Below are 17,737 nucleotides of genomic sequence, written 5' to 3'. Positions count from 1 at the left end.
CTTTACCAGTCTCTAAATAACTCCCAGATGAGACATTAGGAAACTCTATTAACACCATGTTCACCTGGAAAAACTGTCCAAAAGAAAACAGACCCCTTTCAGGCCAGAGTTGCCTCACCCCTCCCAAGCTCACACCTTTTTACACAGAAAGAACTGGTCAATAAAAAAATCATAATTTACAGCCTGCAAGAAATTCTGGGGTTTGTTTTCATCTCAGTTCAAGTGGGTTAAAATGCTGAGCATACTTTTTTTTCTGAGTGTGAAGATAAAAATATTTTGATTCTCATAGTCCCGAATCAAAATGTATTTCGGTTTTGGTTTATTAAGCAGAAATCAAAATGTTTCAGTTTGGCTTGGTTTGGCTGTCTCCCCAAAGTTGATGCAGGACGTTACAACCTTTGTAGCTTGACTGTCTCGTGCCTTTGGTTTTATGCTGTTGTGACTGTGGAACATGAAGCATTCTCAGGACAAGGTTTGTAGGCAATGGGTGTAGCTGGGAAAATAAGACAAACTTTTGGGCACATAAGTCCTTCTTCAGGTCTGAAATAAAAGCAACAGCTTGAAAAGCTAAATATGAGTTCAGGCTGATAATAGTTTAGAGCACCTCTGAAAGAAAAACTATGGAGCAATGCTGCTTGGGAGCAACCTCTGAAGGTCACCCAGCTCTATCTCACCTCCTGCTCAAAGCAGGACTATCACCAACACCTGATCAGCTCAGATTGTTGGTACCCAGGAAGAAAATTAAATAGAGGGGGCAGGGGGTGAAATGAGAGAAGAGGCTGACCAGGCTGTGGTTGTTGTGCTTCACTCACACATGTACAGCAGGGACACCTATGGAATACATCACAGTTCTACAAGTGGAGGAACTACTATTTGCTTCTCAGAGGAGACATTCCCTGTGAAAGGTGCCAAAGGTGTATTGGTATGCCTGATGTTTCTTTCTCAGTTTAGACACATTCTGGATATTTTGGATCCCAAGGATTTTGCTCTGATTATGGGTTTTGCAAGACTGGGAGGGTAGTTGAACACCTGGATCGGTGTTTCCAAGAAAATACCTTTCAGCACAGGAATTTCTACAGAAGATGGCTTTTTGGATACGTTCCAGGCTAGGAAGGCACGTGAAAAGACCTCTAAGATCGAGTCCATCCTTTGACTGATCATCATACTGTCAATTAGACCATAGCACTAAGTGCCATGTCCAGCCATTTCTTGAGCACCTCCAGGGATGGTGACTCCACTACCTCCCTGTGCAGTCCATTCCTATGCTAATCACATCAATAATATTCAATGTGATCAATAGTTGGGTTGTTTATTTTGTTCTGCAGTAATTCTTCAGGTGGAGGTGGTGTGGTTTTTTCAAAAACTTGGATTTACTACATTAACTATACTATTTGGTCCCAAAAGGCATTCCCTTTACATACAAACTTAGTATTTCCTACTATCTCTACACTACTGCAACTGCAACAAATGCCACATGGGGCATGGAGGGAATATGGCCCAGAGGGAAAACAGAGCAGGCATCTCCCAGGAGGCCCCCATGGCAACTGAGAGATATGCATCAAGGCTCAATGGACTTGAAATGAATGCAATGATTTTTCTCAGTGGGTACTACTAAAACAAATAACTAGCATCTCTATTCAGCACATTTTTAAAACTAATACAAAATGGCAGTTTTCAGCACAGATACTCACTCATATTAGTGGCAACAATTACAAAAGGTCTTAGGTAGGTTTTCTTCATGTTCTGGGCCACGTTGTTGAAATATTCCTCATAGTGCCTGAGCAGGTGAGCGGTGCCACCCTCCGTTCGCTGAATTTGCTCCCAGTGCTCCTTGTTGCTGCGGTCCAGTAAAGCACTGCCCACTTTGATAATATTCTGAGAAATAAAGTACAAGCCTAAATTATGAAGCAAACAAAGTGCTGGGTTTCAAGTGAGGAATATTGAAACTGATTGGCATTTCTGCCTTAGGTGAGCGTATAGTGAAATATTTTAATGCAGGCATGTTTTACTGCAGCCATATGAAAATATGCACACCAGTTACTCACTCTCAGGTTTTTTTGTTACTTAAGCAAATCCCCCCAAACTTTTTATAAGCAAAGTAAGACAAAATTGGAGGCTGTAAGAGAACTGCCTACTTTCCCCTTAATGACAGGAAATCTAGCAAGAAAATGCAGAAGGAAAACCTAACCATGTTTTCTTTGTCTCAGAGAGATAAGAAACACAAAAAGCACAGCTTTTAGTAGGTACACTGAAGAACTCCCCCAGAGAAATCAAAATAACGTTTTTTTCCGAAAAACAAAAGAAAGCCAGAGATAGCAATATCACTTTCTCTTTAATTTTTTCTTTTACTTTGTTGTTTCCTGGATAACAAAGACAACTTATATGGTGAAAAATTACAAAAGTATTAACTTGCACAGACAAATTTGAAAATACATAGGAAAACTTAAATCATGTTACTGTCTCCCCATTTTTATGTTGCTTACAAATGATACTAAAAAGTAAGTTCTTTCTGAGGACCTCCCCCTTATGCCCTTTCTTAAAAGAATATGCAAAGAGACCCTCAGGCTGAATGAGGCTAAAAGAGACTGCCAGTATGACACCTTAACCTAGGGTGAGAAGCATGACATGGTTCCCAGGAATGCAGGAGACACATGCAGTACTTGGTACCAGGCCTCCTCCATATTTGTGAATATTATTTATGTTTTTTTATTATCTATTTTTCAGGCTTCTACTTGAGACTATAAAAAAATAAATTCCTCTTCCCCCTGTGCTCCTTCAGCCTAGGCTGTTACCTCCTTTTTCTCATGAGCTGTATCCATTAGTTTTCAAATTCCTGACCTATCCTAAAATATTTAGGGAGTTCTTGAAAATATCATCTGTATGAATTTCAGTGCCAAATGCAGAGAACAATAAATTAGACCGAGGTTTCCAAACCATTTCTCTTTTGCTTATTCTTATTTTTGTTTAACAACATATGCTGAAAATGAAGTTCCTTCTCAAGATCTGAATGGGGGAATTCATCCACTTCCCAGACCACAAGAAAGGAAAAACAGAATCTCTCAAAATCTGGTGCATCTCAAATGTAAAACATTTCAGAAGTTCTCCACTCTCTGTGGACTGCACAGCCCAAGACGCAGAGGAACTTTCTCAGCCACATTTCCTCCTGCTCCTGTCTCCTCAGTGACATCCTCTTCTGGTGAAGCTTGCCTTGCACAGGGTCTCCAAGTTCACCCCAAAGTCTGGCTGACCCAGCTGGTCCTCATGGAGTACTGTTAACAGTGACCTGCTCACTAGTATTAGCAGGTCTTTGGTAATAACTGGGCCTTTTGTGAATGCTCTGGCCAGCAGAAGCTCTCTGGCATGGATTTTAGTATGTGCCTTAAAATATCAACATGACATGGAATGTCTTTCAATGCACCAACTCACGACTCAAGTGTTTTCAAACTGAATTAGAGGAAACCTTCAGAGTCGGTAACTGGCTCAGACTTAGTTCACTGTACATTTAAATGAACATGATCACATTAGGCGTGTTTTACAATAAAACTGAATATAGTACACAAAACTATTTTAGTCAGGAATAACACATGAACTTGATTTTTTTTTAATATGGGGAATTTTGCTTTTGGCTGTTACTATGATAGTATTTATTAGAGGAGCTCTGTCCATTATATTTGTATTACACACACATACACGTGCATACACACATGAATAACCAACCTTCCATTCCAAATTGAGAAGACTGGCTTATCTGTGAAACAGATTAAGCAATTACATGATATTTGCTGCACCTTGGTGAAAGATGAATTTAATTATCCATTGCCACCTATCTTTTAAGACAAACTGTAAGGGCTCAGCACAGTATACAGTATCTCTCTTACCTCATTGAATTCCACATCTCTTGTGGCTGCCAAGTCAAAGCCTTGCTGCTGGCTCTCATACTGGAGGACTCGGATCATCATCTGGTAAGATGTTCTCACGTCGTTGCCATACAAGCTGTGCGTGTATTTGGTGGCATTGTGCAGCGCTCTCACGATCCGTATGGTTTTGTCCCCATCCAACTTAGTCTCATTGCGGTGTAACTTCTCATTCTGAATCAAAGACAGGAAGGACGAAAAAACCCAATGATGTATCTTTTTTTTTTTTTCATTCTAGTTACAAAGACAATCATAATTTAGAGATTTTTGGCACATGGGAGTTGTTTGGTCAAAATTTTGTTTGTCTTGAGAAAGGGTTGGCAACAAAACTCAAGGGCAAATGTAACTGAAAGCCAGTAAAGCGCAAGGGTCCTGATGGAAAATGAGGGGGTTCAAAGACTCAGTCAAAAGATTGAGTGCAGTGACATCAAACTGGAGTCCAAACCGATGATCTTTTAAAAAATAAAGGGAAAGACAACACAGCTTACCATGATTTTTAGATCCACAAAAGTGTTGGTGGTGCAGTTGAAAAGCTCAGGAGGCAACCAGCCCTTCTCAATGTTACAATGGCGAACGGCGTTTCCTGAAGGAAACAAAGCATCAGTGGCAAATAATGTTCTGAATTGTGCTGGGTAAATACTCATAGATTTCAGCTATCCTAAGCTTTCAGATTTCCTACATTTTCAAGCTTCTTAGAGCTACACATGTATTTCAATTTCCACACCGGAGATCCCTGTCAGAGAAAAGTTAAAGACTACTAATCTTCATGAAACACTTTCCCCAGGCTTCAGAGAAAAGTCAGGCAAGCTTCCAGCTCTGCCAACTCAGTTCTCAGCCTCATTGCCCTAATATTCTCAAATTAATTCATTTATTTATACCAAATATGAGAAGGACTCTGCACTTCCTAAGTACTCTTGAAAACCAATCTCTGCTCAGATTTCTGTGCAATAGCCTGTATAGGAAAACCTTCTGGATAAATGCTGTCCTCATGTCAACACATGCCAGCACCTCCACATGCTGCATGTGCTAAACATTTCAGCCAACAGGCATAGTTGCCTTTTTGCCACTTGTAAATGGACTGTGAGCAGCTTACTGTTTAATGTAGCCTACTATACTTTGTACTGCTTGTCAAATAATTTTAAAATGTGATTCTTGGCTGTGGATCTGTCATTGTGAATTGCAAGTTACAGATTCAAAATTTACATTTGTGCCAGTTAATTAGCACATAACATACTGCATGTGTCTAAGGCATTAAATTACCAATATCTAAATACAAATTATAATTATTTTTACCGTATTTAATTATATTATTTCTATTCCATGATTAGGTGAATACAATTAAGCCTCAGGTTCTTTGTCTGAATACTCATTATTATAAAGCTTACTTTTTTTGAATGTTCTGTAAAATTTACTTAAAACGTGCAACTTCTGTAAATTCCTATAGCCTTGCCCACTAGCCCATTTTCTAGAAGAGACACCAGGGTCAACCACAAGAACAGTACAGAAAGCTTGTTTTAATTCAACTTTATAGTGCTTAACAATGTAAATATTCTTCACCTTAAAAAAAATAAATCAATTCTATCTCCTAAAATCTTCAGAACATGAGCTTGCATGACAACAAATCTTCTGCACACCTACAGGCAGTGGCCTCCCCCCAGTAATATTTGGGGCAGTCAGATAGCTATTTATAACTCATTGAGCTTAAAAAGCACTCACAGCAGAGAGTTACCAGGCTCAGAAGCGAGACAGAGGTTTCATTTTTCACAGAACAGCCTTCAGAAAAGACTGAACACTCTGTTTTCAAAAATCTGATACATGTTTTTAGGAATATATATAAAAAAGCAGGTTGTCATTTGCCTGTTGTACAAAACAACACAACTCGCGTGCTTTATAAAAGGTTGTTTTTCAGCATCTCACTTATGAGTTAGAGAAAAGATGTTGGGTGGAAAAACATGAGTTCTCTTGTAACTCTTAGCTTTAATAGCCTGCAACGCTAGTAAAGCAGTCATCACGTAAGTGATTTTCCTCACTTTATCTTTGCCCAGAGGAGCTGTATTGCAAAAGAACATTTACAAGTCACTATAAACTAAAACTTACATGTGCAAGAATTGCTTGAGAAACAGAAAATAGAACCTTGGACTGTGCTTTTTGGAAAATAGAGATTTTCTGTTCTTTGTACATGTTTATTTGCTGCACTTTTGTATTTATTTATTGCTATTGTTCCAAATGTATTTTAACAATTCTTTGGTTTCAGCTAGGTAAACTTTTCTGCTCATGATATGCATGAGCTGTGCTGCAGTTCTAGACCCAATGAATTAATGCCATTCCTTATGTACACATTTTTTTCTCTTCCCCCCACCGCCTTTAAACAGGCATGTAGATAAAGTAGTTAATGAATTACCCAGGGAACTTACCCACTGATCCTTTAGGACATGGCACAGCAGCTGGCTGGCCAAACTTGGTCTGTGGCCACCAAATACCAGCCTCGAAAGCTTTGGGACAGCCATTATAAATTACTGAAAGCAGAAAAAGAAATGATGCAATTTTTCTGACAAGACAAAAATCACAACAAGAAGATATTTCAACTTATCTAAAGGACCTTCCTGTAATTCCTAAGCCCTTTCAGGATACCTGTCCTCTGCAGTGCCTTCCAAGATGTAACCTCTCAGCTGCTCCTTATCCAGCAGAGTGGGCAGACACGTACAGGGAGAGGAGAGCTCAGGATGATTATGGGACTCTGGATTTTGGCTCTGTCTATCTCTGCTTGCTCCTTTATTGTGGGAAAACATTTCTCCTTCATTTCACCCACGCACTGTGGCGATGGCTGCTGCAGCAGCTTTTTGCTGATCACAGGAGGAGGGTGGGTGGGTGGGTGAGAGGAAAGGCAGGATGGGCAAGACAGGGAAGAAAGGCAGAGTGCACGAGGTGCACGGCACACACTCTGTGGGCAGAAGGTGCAAGGGCTCTCACCCACCTGTTCATCTGCAGCTCAGCAATACAACACCTCACTGGCAGATGAACTCAGGTTTAAAGAGAAATTGGTATTAGTGTTTTGCCCTCCACATGTTTTGCTCACTGCCTGCGCTGCCCCAGCTTGCTATATTTCCATTTGAAGAAAATTAAAAAGATTAGAATTTTTTTGCTTTTCCCCAGCCCCCATGAGACATACTGGCACAGAATTAAGAGGAGGGGTGTATGCTTAGGCTGCTGCAGCTCCCATTGCCTCTGCTAAGTCATCCTTCTGGGTTCACATGCACCCCACAATACAGCTGCACGGCCACCGCTGTGTCCCCCCACTTGCCCACTGTCAGAAGCTCTGATCCTGCAGCTGCAGCCCAGCTGATCAGCAGCACATGCTGGACAGGAGGTACCTTCGCAGCCCCTTACGGTGACTTCTGCAAAGGGGTTGTCGCAGCGGTTGCACTGACGCCCTATGACACCAGGTTTGCAAGGACACTGTCCCGTCTCCATGTCACAGGCACGCGTGTGGGAGCCAGACGGGAAGCAGTCGCAGGGGTAGCAGGTGTCACTGTTCTGGGGCTTGTAGTAATTTGCCTAGAAAAAACACAATGATAGACACAAGGTATTTGACTTACATTCCAAATTACCAACATTTCCGAAATCCTGCTCTAACAGCATGTGCATCATAAAAGGGCTAATTTTGCAAAGCACAGATAGAAATGACATTACCACTATCAGAAAATGTAATAGCTCTGGGCAGTGTGCTGTGTTAGCCCAGGTAAGCCAGAGAGGCAGAGCTGAGTGCTGGGGCTGCCCTGTGTCATAGAGACCCCAGGTTTGCACTGCCATTTGCAGTGGGGGCAGAGGGCCCATGTTATTTCTTGAGCACTTGCTGCCAGTGCCCACTAAACATATTCTTGAAGGATTTACAGTTTTCTCTGCTTTGCAATTCCACTCCTATATGGCATGAACAAGCCAGTAAGGAAGGTTCTTGCACTGTCCATTTGTGTTTCACGTAGAGGGTGTAGAGGAAGCAATGATCACATATTCAAATTGCATCTGTACATGCTTTTGATCTGAGGCACTACATGATTGCACAAGAGCATGGAGCTGGCACCCCACTGACTCCATTTAATGCAACAGTTGCCGTGTATCCTGCTGGCATTTTGGAAAGGAGCAGGGGGCTAGATTCACAGCCACTAGTCTGCACAGGCCCAGCTCCTCTGATGTCATTCAAGCCTATTGTAAAACCTATTGTGAGAAGTCCTTTGTAAAACCTCCACGACAGAGGCGCCTCCACTGCCATGTCCCCCATCTGTCCCTGACTGTCCACAGAAATTCCCTTTAAACTCGTCAGAGGTGGTACTGAGGAAAGCATTTAGCCTTTCGTATTCTTTACCTCTCTCCAGCTGCTAGGCCTTTGGCTGGCCATTGCACAGGGGGGAGCTTCACCCAGCTGCCCCGAGCTGTTTCATGACTATTACTCACTTGTTATACACAAAATACCACTGGCACTCCTCTGCACCCCTGTCTGATCTCACCCGATAAACAGGGCTGCACTTCAGAGATCAGAGCCAGGCTTTCATCCTCTCAGTTCGGTTTTCCAAACACAAACAAGATAAGAGCTTCACGCTATGATTTTGAGAAGGGTGGTGCCAGCAAAATGTTTTGGGTAATGATTAACTCCACAGTGCACACACACACACACACACACACACATATATATATATATATATATGATACAAAGCACAACTGTGTGTACTTTGTCTCAGGTACTCACCTGTAGTTATTAGCCGTACAGTTACTTTTTAAACTAAAGAACTTTTGACTTAAGGCTGGTTTCTTTTGCTTACCTTGCAGTGGCATTCTCCATTGGTCTTATTGCAATCAGAATCAAACCCTTTACTGGTCTCACAATTACATGGGCCACAGATGGGATTTCCCCACCAACCTCTGGGACAAGGCAGGTCGATCCTACAAAAGAAAATCAAATTGAAAGTTAAGTTTCCTTTTAAAACACATGAAAAAAAAGAACTTAGGGCCAAATCTGCACTCAACTTCATCAGCTTATGTAGACTAATGTATCTCAGCCAACAATCAATACATATATAAATGAATATACACTGCAATACAAGAAAATTTAGAATATCAGTGCTATGAAACCCTAGAGGGAACATTTCTCTAAATATTTACAAGTGCAGGTGGCACTGAGCATGTGCATGGTTTACCTACCAACACAAACTGCCCTGGGATACAGCTGCCCAACACTTTATATTCCACTCCCTATCCCCACAGATTCCTGCCCCAGCCCTGCTGTGGGTGGCAGGGCTTCTTGTCCCGCCTACAGGGACACCATCTCAGGTGCAAAGCTGGCTGCAAGCTCACCTTATAAAGAAAAGCCACTACTTCCAGCCAACCTGGCTTTCTCAGGCAGCTCACTGCAGGGTCTGAAAAGCCCTGGTCTCCCACAGGGGAGGCAGAGGACACATGTGGTTGGAGACATGGAAGAGGGAAGGGTGGCAGCTTTGATCCAGACTATGAATCAAAGCCCGTGATTCCAACTACGAGTGCAACAGCACAGCTCATTGAATGTTATGCAGCAAGCCAAAAGCCACCGCAGCCAAAGGATAACCCTCATTTTCACTGGTACTGTTTATTCTGGGTAAGCTTCTGAGCTGGTTATCCCATAGATGCCCCAACACTAGTGCTGGCAAGAGACCTCCGGAAAGGGCCAGAGGCAATGACCTGGGTCTCTAATAGCTGGAAGTCTTTGTCAAACAATAGCCTAAATGACAACACTGCTGAGACTGTGATCAGTGTAATACATAAGAAATCCCCTTCCTGCTCATTTTAGGAAAGAAAAGCTATTTCCCATCTGTTTTGAAGACCACTACCAATTTTGTTTACAGTAATTACCAGGTTTGTACTTCTATGCTTTAGAATATGAAAACCACACTGCTGCACTTGACATGATGTCAGCAGATAATGACAGGGGACAATGTCTCTGTGTCTCTAATCCAGAGGAATGAAAGACAAATCTGGCAACTGCACGGCCAACATTTGCAAGCCCATGCAACAAAAGGCAGAGGAAGAAGCCTGCAGTTTTCAAAGCGAAGGAAACATCACATTAGCTATTCCTAAACGGGCAGACAAATGCACTTCATTTGCACATCATGAATGGCCCATATTACACTGAATCAAAGTGCCGCCTCTGGGATAAGGCTGGTTGCTGAATGCTTATCTGAGGCCAGGAAGCTGCTGATGAGGGAATCTGCACGTTTCCCCAACAAAGCAACAGACATAGGCTCCCAGACTGTCCAGAGGAGATGGCTTTTTGCCAGTCCAGGGACTGGACCCAAACTGCAAAGCGATTTTATCTGGCTATGGGCCACCAAACTGGGTGCATTGCTCTATGTGCTGGGGGAGCTGCAGGAGAGATGCAGAGCAAACTCGGGCCAGGTCCACCACAAGGCCCAGGTGAGATGCAGTGCTGTCTAACACAACACAAATGGTTGAGCCCCTGAGCTGCTGATGAAGAAAAGCGGCTCCTGAGTAATATGGAAGTTTGTCTGGTTTCTGGGAAGAGCTCAGGAATGCCAAAAGGCAGGGAGCCTGCAAATACCATCCACCACGAACACTCAAATGGTAACAGGAAAGTTAACCAAAGTGGAAAAGGAAGTGAGAGGACTGCTGCCTCAGAAGAAGAACTACCTGGAAGGATTGAGAAACCAAGAACAAAATAATTCTCTTACTTGCTTTCACAGTACTGTCCATAGTAGCTTTGTCCACATTCACAGGTGTAGCCATGGGATGAGCTGGGTTTGTGCACACATGTGGAGACATGCTCACATGGGTTCAAGTTACATACATCAACACAATCTCTCCCAAAGTACCCTGGGGAGACAAGGTCATAAAATTAGATCAACCATTGTAATTTACGATTTGCATGTCTACAAAAGATTGTCTATCTTAAGCTTATACACTAATAACACATCTACAATAATCAGTAGATTCCCCCTAAGATACTATCAGAAATAAGGTACTCTTTTCCTTCTCAAAATGGGAAAATAGTACAGCCAAAATGATAATGGGCCATTCTTTTTGACAGTCTGTTACCATGCTTGAGGCACCCTTGTGCCTTTGGTTCCCAGTTTTATATTCAGGGCATGTGCTACAAATAGTTTTGTATTCTTTTGCTGCGTGTACGGGAGGTGACTGTGCTGGGTACTGACAGCATGTGCTGGCTCCATGCACCAAAACAGAGAAAACATTCAAAGTATCTTGATTAGGATGCAGAGTGAGAGACTGAAATTTAACAGCAGAAAAGGCTGGGAAAGAAAATAAAAAGTAAAAAAAAAAAAAAAAAAACAGAGAAAAGAAAAGGGGAGGTGCACAGGAGTCCTTTGGACCAGAGACTGTCTTTGTTTGGTGGATACATTGCCTAGATCCTTAGCCCATGAGTGCAGTTTCAAGGTGCTATGGGTAAGAGTGAGAAAGATAATACTGACTGGAAAAGGAAGAATCAGAAGATGAACACTTTGCAGGCATGCTTCTGCTGCTGCACTGCTTCTGATGAGTGCATGAAGGTGTGATCCATCTCCTGGATGAGTGCATGGGATGGTCACCAGGTTACCTGGGTCGCAGACACAGGAGTAGCTGTCCCAGTCATCACTGCAGTAGCTGTGCTGGGGACATGGGTTGGAATCACAAGGGTTATCCACCTCGCAACCCTCCTTTACATTGATCTTGGTAGCCTGTTTCATGTTGAGTGTCGCTATGTTTGTAGATGTCTCTCCCATTCTTACTCCCTGGTGACAAAAGACAATTATTTTTAAATAAGAGTCTTCATTCAGAGTACAGTACTATGTGTTTCACTACTCCCTTTAATTGATGAGGCTACATTTAAAGAAACATCATCTGATGAGTCAAACCCAGGGTTTTTTTTCAGATGTTTTTCCCGTGTGCGATCAGATTTGTACCTGGGAAAGTGGGTAGACTTTACTATTTTGATTCTTAGATTATGAAGGAAACAGAAATGTTTGAGCATGGATGAAAAAGAAACACCCACATTTTCACCTGGGTATTTTCTCACAAGTTCAAAATCTATTGCTACACTTTTCATTTCATACCTGCATACATCCATAAAATCCCTGTTGAACAGAGACTTGGTCTCCAGATACACCTCCCACAATGATGCTTTTCATTTTCAGTCCAGGTAGTTGATTTCCAATCTGTACAGTGCTCTGTTGAGGAAAAGGACAGACAATAAGAAGCACTATCATCCTCTGTGACACAGCCAGCCTGCTTTCTGTAGTGATGGAGTCAAGCAGTAGCTGACAGTAGATTACAGAAAAACTAAAAAAGCAGTAAGGAGACAGGCATTGGAATGTGTCTTTTTCAGGACTTCTTCATAAGATATCTTATCATTAGGCTTAATAAATTAATATCATTCATTAGACACAAATCACCACAGAAAATATCTCACAGCATAAGTATTTTTCCACAGTCCTTTATCCTACTCTCCTAAAAACATTTCTGCAGTGCTTAGCTGCAAAGTTATGATGCTGCCTTACCTGGTACATCCCGTAGTCCAAGGACATGACAGCGAGGTACTTGAGATCTTTACCATCTTTAGCACTCTTCAGCTCTATCAATAAATGATGCCACTCCCCATCACTGACTCGTGACTGGCTCATTGTCAAACTAGCAACCTGGCTCAGGCCACTGTACACTTCAAACTGTACGTAGCTGTTCAGTATCTTTGGGGAAAAAAAAAAAGTCTTTTGTATTGGACTGGATGCTTTGGAAGGAGAGGGCATGATAATAACATTTCCTAAGACAACCCAAAAAAGGAAAAAAAGACCAAAGAGTAAATACAAGACAAATGCTTGCAAGAACTCCTGGTGTAACTTTCGACGTTCAGACTCCAACTTACCTTATGGACAAAAAAAACCCAAAACAATATATATATTTTTTGCATCTATATTAAGGCGTACTACTACTTCTGGTTAAAAAAATAATATTAAACCAATGAATATTTTGATATTATGATATTTTGATCATTCATCTTTTGATCTTTGTAAAACACTAAAGTAATAATATGTTTTTATTGATGTGCATTCAGCTGTGTGCATGAAGCTATGTAGTTCATCTGGTCATATCCACTGATGGGGGAGAATGAATTCTTTTCTAACCAAAGGCAGCCACATTTTTACCTGAATGTTGATCTTGGATGCAGCCCCAGCATTGGCTTGCATTAGCATGCCATTGACTTTCCGGGTTCTGAACATCAGCCCAATGTACCACGGCACAGAGATGGTAATGTCAAGGTCACTCCAAATGATAATGCTTTCACCACTGAAACGCTGAGGAGAAGGCATTGCTGTAAATCAAAATACAGAAGAGAAACAGTTGATATCCTTCAGGACTAAGGTTAAGAGGAAAAATGATTGTCTGTTGCAGTGATAACACAAGGCAGCTAGTCCCTCTTCCACTGAGTTATATTTAATCTACTATGGATTAAGAGCCAGTCTAGGGGAGTTACTGTGAAGCAGTTGATAATACTGGAAATTCACAACCTTCCCTTGTTGTAGGGTAGGCATCTTGCCTGTACTGAAAAGCAGCACCTCCACACTGCTATGGCATTACCAAGGTGAGAGTTGTTCCTAGAAAGGTAAACTCAAGATCTCTGCTGATACAATTCTGCTGATGAGTGGGTGGACAGAGCAGGAAGTTTGAAGGCAACAGTTGCCACAGATATTTTCAACATACCCTTGATTACCTTCTTCTAATTAACAGATTTAACACAGGAAAAGGCTGAGATGCAACAGGAAATATGAATTAATTACAAATACTCCAGGGCCTGATTATTTAGCTGTCCCTGCTACATAGCCCTTTCACAGCGAGAAAGCTTGTGTGGAATTGCCTAAATCACCTGCCTTAAATATCTCGAGCTGACAGCTGAAGAGTTGCCCTCCTCTCTAACCTTGCAAGAACACAGCTCCTACAGGGAGACACTGATGACAGCCTTCAATGGAAAGTACTTTGCTGACGGAAAATAGGGGAACACCCACCCATTGGACTTTTAAAGTTGTTACCTTAGGTAACAGTACCATGGATTAGTTGATCCCACTGATTAAAAGCACAAACTAAGCCATGGGAGCTCTGTGCTATTTGCAGCACCTCATATGACACCTCCATCATGCATGGCACCTTGTAGAAGGATTTGCAGTCAGCCCCTGTCTGACATCCTTATTTGTGGGCATGTTGGTGATATTCATGGCAGCTTTTTGCCAGTGGAAGCAGACCTCAGAGACTGGGTACAACTCCTAGATTAGTCTCCAGCCTTTTATTTTGTCATGTGCTGAGTCCATGTAGATGGTCAGTGAGACAACACGGCTTAACAGTCTTCCCCCTTCTGCTCCACACTACCATAATCTACTGACACTTCTGACACCTTTTTTTTGTACTAGGACAGATCATGTATACACAAATGCATGTGCACTACTATGAGATGGCAAGTCCTTAGAAAAAGGTGGAGGGATGACACCATAGCAGAAAATGGAATAAAGTTGATATGAAGGTTTATTTTTTTGAGGAATAAACCCATACCCCAAATTCTGATATGTCTGCCTTGCTGGTGTCTCTAAAAGGAAAGACTGGGGTGGGGACTGGAGTGAAGGGGTTGGAGGAAAAGTGCAAGTCCTTTATCTCCCTATTTGTGAGAAACAAGATGTCAGGGACTAATGGGCTATCACTAGCCAAGCCAGAAGTGAAAACTGACTTGCCCTTCTCTAAGAGGTGGTTACCCAACCACCCCACACCAGGCTAAGTGCAGGCAGCCCCAAAGGACAGTCCTTCTCCCTCCTGCTCCAGGCTGTGATCTCCCTTTTGCATTCATACTCAGTCCTTCATGAATGCCAGCGAGAGCATGTGGTGTAACAACTGCAGTGTAGCCTGCTCTTGAAAACCAGACAGCAATTCAAAGAAGTTTGTCACCAGATATAGATGTCCTCAGCTTGCTTAAAACTGGAACACAGTGCTTAAATTCTGGCCGTCTGGGTGAGGGCACAATTCATGAGCCCACACTGCGCCACATCAATGTAAAAGTAACCAGGACAATGGTGTTGAGCAGCATTATTTCCTCCTTCTGCAAAAGTCAGCCTTCTCCTTCCTCCTCTACCCTGCTGACCTTCACAATGACCTCAACTACCAACTTTGCTGCTGGTTTTCTAGACAGTTGCTGAGACTTTTAAGTCCATCTGCCTCTGGAGAGCAGAGCCAGGATGCAAACCTTGTGGGCTTCCCATCTGCTGGAGGCTGGGAATGCTGTTTGGAAGTGTTTTGGCTTTGCTCCTGGGAGAACTGGACTGGCATGGTAATTAGCCACCTTCTTTCTTTTCTCACCGGTGGTGACTTTCTGTACTTGCAAATACCATTCCCTTCCCACACCTCCTCCCAACTCTCTTCCCTTCCCTGGGGCCAGGGTGCACCTTCCCCTGCTGTTAAAATAGAAATCCATCTGTCAGCCTGCTCTGACCTCCCTCTTTCCCCCAGCCCTTCCTCATGCCTGGGACCACGCCTGGGACCATGGAGGGGCTGGTGACCACATCCAGTGTACCCAGATGTGACCTAACCACCCCTGTCACCACAGAGGCGAGCACACACGCTTCCCAGCACAGCATCTCCCTGCCATCAGCGATGCAGGGATGAAAACTAATTGTGTTCTCAGGGTCTGTCACTTTGAAGCACTACCTGTGTATCTACGTACCCTTTTAAAAGACTACTACATTTAACAGGCTATCAGAAAGACACGAGGACCATGCCCTGTGGAGACAGAGGGCCTGGGGAAACCTGCTGCCAACATCTCATGGGACATCACCTGCAGTTTGGGTGTAGGACATGTGAAAGCTTATGTTTATGTGCAGACCTGTGGTGGTCAGCCCAAGGCTAGTGCAATGACATTGGCCATCCAAGAGTCAGACACAGCTGCTAGATCTTCTTCACAGTATTGCAATACCTGATATTTTAAAAGAATTAAATTACAACAAAGGTGAAACTTATTTTTTCTTAATTTTATCTCCCTTCTATATGTCAGCAGAGGGAGATGGGAGCTACCAGAAGGTGAGTTAGCAGGTCCTAGGAGGATGGTGAGGTTAAAACACCCCATCCTCACTAGTGCAAACCAGATCCCAGAATTTCTGAAGAGCAGAAAATCAAAAAAGGTGGATTGGTAACCTGCCAAAGTCTTTGTTGTCTGTGAGCCTGAAGCAGATCCTGCACTGCCAAAGGGATTGAAGAAATGCAGCAGCCAATCACTCCTACACAAGAATGCAAATATTCTACCTAAGACTTTTTTAAAAATAGCTGCCCAATAATAGCTAATGCTGCTAGGATCATAGCTGAGTATTCAACTGAGCAACCTGAAAGCCAGGAGTATTGCATATCTGTGATTCCTCCTGACTTTAACTTCAGGCTCCTGAAATCTTTGGTCACATTCCAGAAAAATTAATTTCTTTCTTGGCTGGCAATTTTTCCATAGGGACACTCTGGCCTATAAATATCATCAAAGAAGCAAGCAGCCTGCTGCCCTCAAACTTCAGAAAAAAACCACAAATTGAGGCATCAGCAAGAACCTGGGGTTTGAGAGTGTCAAAGGGGACATGCAGGAATCACAGTGGTGGAGGCAGAGGTGACTGCTGGCGCAAGGGAGGCAGTGCTGATGTGACTGTCATCACTTCTATTACCTGAACCTATAATGAGTTTCCAGTGATGTATACAGGGCAGTTCTGAGGTGATTTTCTAAGTCTCAAAATTTATGGTTTGGTCTTGAATTTGGGATAAAAAAACGACAAAGAAAACACACATTTGGTCAAATTCTGAATTTCCACTTGAAAACTAAGATAAAGACAGAGGGAAGGATAGTCTTTCCATGTGATAGCACTACTCCCCATTTACACCAGCACAGGTTATAGCAGAGCTGGGCCCTGGCACTCCCTCAGGATACATCAGCATGGGTTTGTACCACAGAGACCAGCTGGTCATGACAAAAACACCAGAACTTCACCAACAAAGATACTTGGCATGAGACACATGCGAAAATTAGATCTTCATACAAATCCGTGAAGCTCAGAATACCTGAGGAGCTGCTACAGAAAGCAGGTACCTCACTAGGGGCAGTAATAGCAGCTCTGGGCTCTGCATGAGGTAGAACATAGGAAGAGGTCTCCATCCCATCAGTCCTTTTTCCTGTTCCTCACTCTACAAACCCTTATTTCCAAGACAAAAACTTAACCATCTGTCCTCTCCTCCTGAGCTGCTCCTTCTCAGGTAAGGGGAGAGCAGCTGCCAACACCTAGATCTGGCCCAGGCTGAGGCATATTGTGCTAAAGGGGTTTGCAAATCCCTGTGGTGCGTGCAGCTCAGCTGCAATTCCAGGGTCCACACTCTGCTGAGAGCAATCCAGAATATCTGGTTTGGGGTAGATACATCAAAAGAACAAAATCCTTGATCACAACACAAATTATTCTGGGCTAAGTGTCACAGGGGATAAGGGAAGCAAAGACCTACCACATCTGCATCAGGAGCCAGAATTTGGCCTTCTGTTTCTAGGAAAGCCATGACTAGTATAAGCAGGTTTTCCTTCCTGGAAGCCTCCAGGAAGACTCCAAAGGAACAGCCACCTTACGGCACCAACCCCCTGGGACTCCCCACAGAGATGACCCCTTGCTTCTAGGGAAGAAACTGCAAGTCGTTCACACCTTATAAAACTCACCTGCTGCTCCTTCCTTATCCTTTATTAATGAGGTTTTACACATATACGCACATTGTGTTCAATCAAAGAAAAACCCAGTAAAACTGAA

General features: G+C 42.8%; 1 protein-coding gene across 5 annotated transcripts in view; it reads right to left on the bottom strand.

Moving 5' to 3' along the window:
- Window positions 1-17,737, bottom strand: part of CELSR1 (cadherin EGF LAG seven-pass G-type receptor 1) — a 169,736-nt gene that overhangs the window by 29,400 nt on the left and 122,599 nt on the right. For all 5 annotated transcript variants that reach the window (XM_064656258.1, XM_064656261.1, XM_064656260.1 and 2 more), the window contains exons 9-19: window positions 13,091-13,257; window positions 12,449-12,634; window positions 12,005-12,118; window positions 11,509-11,683; window positions 10,628-10,769; window positions 8,729-8,849; window positions 7,286-7,469; window positions 6,329-6,430; window positions 4,403-4,497; window positions 3,879-4,088; window positions 1,692-1,875 (exon numbers count right to left, since the gene is read on the bottom strand). In XM_064656258.1, coding sequence (XP_064512328.1) covers window positions 1,692-1,875; window positions 3,879-4,088; window positions 4,403-4,497; window positions 6,329-6,430; window positions 7,286-7,469; window positions 8,729-8,849; window positions 10,628-10,769; window positions 11,509-11,683; window positions 12,005-12,118; window positions 12,449-12,634; window positions 13,091-13,257 — 1,680 coding nt within the window. The remainder of the gene's footprint in view (window positions 1-1,691; window positions 1,876-3,878; window positions 4,089-4,402; window positions 4,498-6,328; window positions 6,431-7,285; window positions 7,470-8,728; window positions 8,850-10,627; window positions 10,770-11,508; window positions 11,684-12,004; window positions 12,119-12,448; window positions 12,635-13,090; window positions 13,258-17,737) is intronic.

Source organism: Pseudopipra pipra, chromosome 5 (assembly GCF_036250125.1).
Source record: "Pseudopipra pipra isolate bDixPip1 chromosome 5, bDixPip1.hap1, whole genome shotgun sequence".
Taxonomy (NCBI): domain Eukaryota; kingdom Metazoa; phylum Chordata; class Aves; order Passeriformes; family Pipridae; genus Pseudopipra; species Pseudopipra pipra.
This window is presented reverse-complemented; position numbering and strand designations above follow the sequence as displayed.